At 38.7% G+C, this 6,760-nt stretch overlaps 1 protein-coding gene across 1 annotated transcript in view; it reads right to left on the reverse strand.

Annotated features, from left to right (window-relative positions):
- Positions 1-6,760, reverse strand: part of SKIV2L2 (Ski2 like RNA helicase 2) — a 141,353-nt gene that overhangs the window by 11,484 nt on the left and 123,109 nt on the right. Inside the window, exons 24-25 of the mRNA XM_019517860.1 lie at positions 2,740-2,796; positions 1,427-1,589 (exon numbers count right to left, since the gene is read on the reverse strand). Coding sequence (XP_019373405.1) covers positions 1,427-1,589; positions 2,740-2,796 — 220 coding nt within the window. The remainder of the gene's footprint in view (positions 1-1,426; positions 1,590-2,739; positions 2,797-6,760) is intronic.

A 6,760-nucleotide genomic window follows, 5' to 3' on the forward strand; every position in this document is an offset into this window, starting at 1 on the left:
TCCCCCTTCCCTACCAGACTGCTCCCTGCCCCGCACTAAATGATAACGGGTAAGAAGGGAGATTTTTTTTTTTGATAATCCATTAGTCTTCTGGTTTGGCAATGGAACAAACAATGCAGCGTCAGAAAGGATAAACTTTCTAAATGTCGATAATATCCAAGTCTTATCTAAAATTGAAAGGGTCGAAAGAATTCCTTCTGAGGCTTACACAGTACAGGCTTCAAGTCCTTGCCTTCCTCTAAATCAAACTGCAAACACAGTACCCCTGAAGTACCTAATAACTAAGGAAGAGCTAGGATGCTATATTTTTACTTCTCAGTAAACTATACACAAATAATTGCTGAAAAAAGCCAACAGTAAATTGAATCCAATTGTGGCAGAGTCTTCCCCTCAGCAGGAAACAAATCAAGTACCTTGCAGATTGTATTTAAAGAGAAACAGACATGGGAAGCCACAAAAATCAGGAAAACAACTTTGTCCTGTTATCTGTCAAAGGGAATTAACTTTGTTGGCTTTGTTATAAAAAGGAAAAACTGACTGTTACAGCAGCTCAATGCACTGAAAAAAAACAATCTTTTGTAATGAAATCTGAAATTATCTTAGGAGATCAGAATGCATTTTTCATTGAGTATTTTAGAATAGTTTCCTCATCCTAGTACCTCATTAACTAGCTTATATAGCCTTGTATCAAAGTAGTTTCTCCTCTAATTGCCTACTAAGGACTAAACTGTATAACTAAGGTTGCGAAGCAAAAGCTTCCTTTTTTCTCCCTTGTTATTTTGTTGGTTGCCATTAATGGGACTTAGTGGTTTTTAACAAATAAAAACTGATTGACATATCCCCAGTTTCTCCAAACAACAACAACAAAGCCCTGGGCTTCCACCTTCACTGTAACAGCAGTATAGAGCATGAACTGTATCTGCAAAACAGAACGCTTAACTTCATGGTATTTAGGTGTAGCTTCAACTGATGTAACATCAACTACATATTTACCTGGCTAGTATTTTGTATTTAAGCATTTCAGCTATAAATGAAGGAAAAACAAACACCCTAACATTTCCCTTGCTAGCATTATGGATAACAATTTTGTAGATTTTCTAAGTGTAATCAATGTATCATCAAGAGGAAGTCAAAATACAAAAGGCATTCCATACTTTCCAGATTACTAGCAATTTAACTGTACATTAAAATGCTTTCTAAACAAACTAGAGCAAGTTCAGTATTCTATTGCTGAGAAAGAGTCAAATTAGACGAATATTCAGAACTCATCTGGGGCCTTTCATATTTTGTTTCTTCCTCAAGCACTAAGCATATAAACATGCAAACTTTAGATACACACTGAAGAAGGGAGGTCAAGCACACATAATTTAGAAGTAGTCACACAGATATATTTCCTGAAAGAAAGGAGGTGTTGAAAGCAACATACCTTCAAAGACATCGGTCATTTTACAAATGTGAGCAAAATTAGCTCCATTTGCCCACGTGTGTACTACATCCATTAGGTTGGGTCTGAAGGAGTTAAGGTAATTTTCTTCATCAATATCCAATTTTGCTTCTGCGGAAACTTTGGCAATTCTTTTAGCACATTCCTTTAAAAATATAAAAGGTTTTAAAGCTTATATTTTTAAAATCTAACCAAATAGATTATGTCATTTAACCAACACAGAAGGATTTCAGACCCTGCTACACTAGGTTTTCTCTTCAACTTGATAAACATGGGGATATTTTCCAGTTTTAAAGTTGAAGTTGAAACAGATTTTTAGGCTAAGTCAAAAAGTCCAAGGCTGAATTAGTTCAATCTTTGCAGGTTGGTCTAAGCTGCACAGATTGAACAAATAAGCAGGTGAACAGAAATTCACTTTTTGATTCCAGAAATGCAGCCACATGCTATGCCCACAGTGGTGCAGGCCAGAAGCTGGGGGACACTACAGCATGCCTTCCTGCTCAGCTTGGCTCAAAGCTAGCTGGCACACTCTGCAAGGCAGGGCCTGCAAGGGAGGTGCAAGCATCCTGGGATGCTGGGGGACTGAGTTGACTTGAATTTGGAGGGGATCTAGGACAGAAGTTCAAGAAATGGATGTAACCTAAATCAGTTAAGTCTGATACTGCATCCATCCAGATTTACCAGAAGCCAGGGGATGCTAGAGTACACATCCCTGTTTGGCTGAAGAAGACAAGCTTGGGCCAAGGCTAGGCTGCCCACCCTGTGAGGGGCAGTTTGTGGGGGAGGTGAACAGTATCCTGGGATGCTGGGGGACTGTGAGTAAACTTGAATCTGGAGGGGAACTGGGATAAACTGATTTAACTAAATCAGTTAAGTACAAAACTACATCCAGCCAGGTTTATCTTAAACTGGTTTTAGCCATTTTGAAAGCAGTTTATGTGCACTGAACTTCTGTTGTGTTACAGATTTGAATGAGTTTCCAACCACTTATACCAATTTATGTGTAATTTCTGTCCCTGACCTTAAAGGGATTAACAAGTAAACAAGTTACAGTCCAGTTATAAACTTAGATGTAACCTCTAAAAATAAGATGTTTAATATACACATGCCTGAGAGAAGGACTACTTAAAACAAAATAATCCACTGCTAGAGAGTTGAAGCTCTTTGGCTATTATCATGAAACAAGGAATTAACTGATTTTACTAAACTTGATTTACCAAATGTCAATCTTGTAGTTGTTTTATGCATGATACTGTCGCACTAAAAAAAAATTAAATTCCCCTTGTAAACTTTACCTGCATTTGGCGAAGTGGTCCTGCCAATTGTTCAGTCAATTTGGGCATTTCACTGGACTGAGAAAAAAAAATTTAAACTCACAGCTGCAATATTCCTGCTGTAGATCAAATTAGTTGCAAAGCCAAAACTGCACTGCTACAAGATAGGTTACTTTTCTGCTAAACATTTAGCACAAGTTCTCAAATCTAGTATTGTAAATACAAAATTTATATTAGAGTAGACATTAAAAAAAATAAATCACCTAGACATCTCTCTCAGAAGTGTAAACACATTTAATAATAGAAAGCAAAAACTTTTAATAAAATATAAACTAATAGGAGAAAGGAGGCATTTATTTTCTCTGCCAAGGTATCCCTATAGTTTGATTTTATTAAATAATTTATTTTGAATTTCCATTATTATAAATTATTCTGGAATACACCAAAGTCATTCTAGTTATGAGTATGATGCTTTTCATTATAAATATAGAAGTTTGTACAAAAAAATTACTTTCAAAAGATTTGTAAAATATTAATGGATATGAATGAGAATAGTTTGCCTAATCAAATGCAACAACCTTTCAAATCTAGACTCACTGCAGTTATTAATAGATAGACGGCACAACCTCAAATGCTGTACTCTACTTCTTACCCTTGTTATACATGGCTTATATGCACATCATTTTCAGAACAGAGTACAGTTTACTGGCATCTGTTACACTGTACTTATAGAATTAACACAGTGCTGCTACATTTTGCTATCTCTGTACCAACATCTTACATATCTGATTTTGTTCCATAGTGGTAAGCAAGTATACTTTGTATTTCTTAAGTTAAGAGCTGCATTAACAGAAATAATTAGAAATTGCTTTGATCTTGTTGAAAAAAACCCAGCTGAATCAGGACTCAGCCTGCGCTATGACTTTCCTTTGAAGCATGTGTGTGCATAGACTTTCAACATAAGAAACCTGCATCACATTTTAAAACAAGTGGCGATAGCATATGCTGTACGGATATTAATTTTGAATTGCAGAAATCATATATGCCACAAGTCCTTGCTGACAAATGAAATTCAGACTCAATGAAAAGCTGGAATTAGGGTTGTGCGAAACGCTACCATTGCATTTCCATTTGCATTTCAAGGTTTCGACAGAACAGCGTTTCGTTTTGAATTCTGTTAGATTCAAAACCACTGTTCTGTTTTGTTTCATTGAAACAGTAATGTTGTTTCGATGTTTTGCCCATAGGCTATGATGGGGAAGCCGGGTGCTCTCTCATCCAGCAGGCAGATTGGGGTCCGCAACCCCAGGAGGGCTGTGGGGGCTGTGCCAGTCCTCTTGGTGTTGCAGGTCCCTGATCGGCCTGCCACATGAGGGAGGCAAGCCGGGTACTGCTGCCTAGGACCCACGAGCTGGGGAAGGGAACTGAGTCTGAATGCTCAGTTTGCTTCCCCAGTGCTGCAATCGATCGGGCTGGGGAAGAGAACTGAGCTGAGTTCCCTTCCCCAGGCCTACGATTGGGCCCGACTGCTCAGTTCCCCTTCCCAGCTCTGCGATCCATCCAGCTGGGGAAGTGAACTGAGCCCAGCTGGATCGATCTTAGTGCTGGGGGGAGGGAAACTAAGCGATCAGGCTCAGTTCCCCTGCGTTGTGATCAATCATGCTGTTTCCCTCCCCGGCTGAATGAACTGCAGGGTTGGAATCAATTGCAGGGTTGGGGAGGGAAACAGCATGATTGATCACAATGCAGGGAAGGGAAACTGAGTGATTGGGCTCAGTTCCCTTCCCCTGAGCTGCAATCGGGTTCCCACAGCTCGTCCGTGGGAGGTGGGGAAAGCCAGGGCTGTGGAGCTGCTGGAAGCACAGTCCTGGTTCTCCCCTGTCTCCCACCACCTGGCTGCTTTGAAATGTTTCAGCTGGCCTCATTTAGTTTCAAGGCTGTTTCAAAGCCCTTTGTTTTGTTTCGATTTCGCTGTTTCAAGCTTGAAATTAGTTGAAACACTGTCAAAACAAAACAGCTGGCGAAATTTCGCACAGCCCTAGCAGGAATATAATACTGTTTACGGTAACCAACCCTAAGACGCTGTTGCGAAGGGCTACATATACATTAAATGAACGAATAAACAAAGAAATGAGGCAAACTAAATATTAATTCTAAGATACTACATGCTCATCTGAAATACGGTCCAAACACGGTGTTTAGCTAGAGCTGAGCAAATAATTAATTGAAAAATGGATTCAGACAGAAAGATACTGAAACTATTTTCAAATTGAAATTGATTTTTGCAAAAAGTATTAACTGAAAATGGGAGGAAAGTGTTTAAAGTACTGACATTTTTGTTTCTACATTTCAACATGAAACATTTTATTTAAAAAGATACCAAAATGCTTTGTTCAGACATTTAAAAAAAAAAACCATTTCCATTAAAAAAAAATAATCAAAAGAGTTTGTTTTTTTCAATTAAAAAATTATTCAAAAGTCAGAAAAGAAGAAGGGTTAAGTAACGCAAAACTGAAATGAAATGTTTATTTCTAGGATGAAGGAAGAGTTTAGGTCAACACAAGGCAACACTGAACAGCCCTTTTCAGTTCATCAGCCAAACCTAAAAATTACTTTTATTTAGGAGCTGAAGTAAGTTAGAAAAACTTAATCCATTTCTCAAGTGATGAAACCTCTGTGAAGCAAGTAGATTTTATAAACCAGTGAAACACATGTTTTATTTCAGGGGAAAAAAAATTTTAACCATTTTCCTGTTCAAGTTATTTTTCTTAAGTGTATCATTAATCCAGATTTCTCTTTTAAGATTAAAAACCATTTTTTCCATGCAAGAAAACACAGAAAGTGATGACTAAGCACAGCAGATAAGTCATTCAGTTTTATTTATTTAATCAAAGATTAGTATGGGGGAGCGGGGGGAAGGAGGGTCTAGCCCATTTGAGCTCAAAAATTTTAAAGAAAGTTCATTTGGCAGGAAGAAATTCAGTATTTCAAAGACATGACATGACTCAGCTGTTGTAAATGCTATATTTATATTTGCATGATATTTTCCAAAGATAACAAAGATATCGGTAAAAACTTTAAAGAGTAGCACCCTCGAGGCAGATATGCATCTCAGACTCTTGTGTGTTTTGAGATGTAATGTGAATAACATCCTTGATCTCTGCATTATCTTCTCCTTTCCGATGGTGCTCTGGGTCCTCACTGGGACTGTGTGTGCTGTGGTACCCCCTGCCGATCAATATAAATGCACTGCCAATGGTGGAGCTGCACAAATTTCTCCACAGTTAAAAGCTTGCAATACTGTTAGGATTTTCCCCCTAAAGAACAGGCACCATGCTCTTCCTCTTTTGGAGCATTCTTAATTTAGACTTTTAGGGAGAGGGCAGGCTTTACATGCCAGACACAAAAAACTTCACTAACACTGTATCACTACATGTGCCCAGAACAATAGGCTTATCATCCCAGAGGCTGATTCTTCAGCACATTTTGGCAAAAAATCAAAGGAAGGAAAAAAAATAAAGGATCACAAAAACAAAACATCTGTACTGACCATGCCTGTTTCTATGAGTGAACTAAAGAAGTCACCAAGAATAGGAACAGATCAGAATACAGCATGCAGAAAATTATTTTGGGGAAATTGCAGCACTGAAGAAAGTTGCATGTTATTCTTTTAATTAATGAGCTTAGCTACTTAAGGTATCAGATGGCCCAGATTCCACCACACCTTTTTCTTGCATTGAAAAATACTGAATGGAGATTAGCATCTCATGGTTGCCAGTGAGGGTATAAGGGCCGATGAAGCTCTTTTTCATAGGTGTATTTAGCCTGTGTGATGTTTTCATAGTTTCATAGACTTAGGGTCAGAAGGGACCTAGTAGATCTTCTAGCCCGACCCCCCGCCAGGGCGGGAGAACAACAAAACCCCAAAACAAGAAACGGGACTCAAATGAGTCCAGCCAGGTAGGCATCCAGCCTCTTCTTAAAGACCCCCAGGGTAGGGGCCAGCACCACTTCCCTTGGAAGTTGGTTCCAGCTCCTAGCC

Source organism: Gavialis gangeticus, unplaced genomic scaffold (assembly GCF_001723915.1).
Source record: "Gavialis gangeticus isolate Ggan-Ray unplaced genomic scaffold, GavGan_comp1, whole genome shotgun sequence".
Taxonomy (NCBI): Eukaryota; Metazoa; Chordata; order Crocodylia; family Gavialidae; genus Gavialis; species Gavialis gangeticus.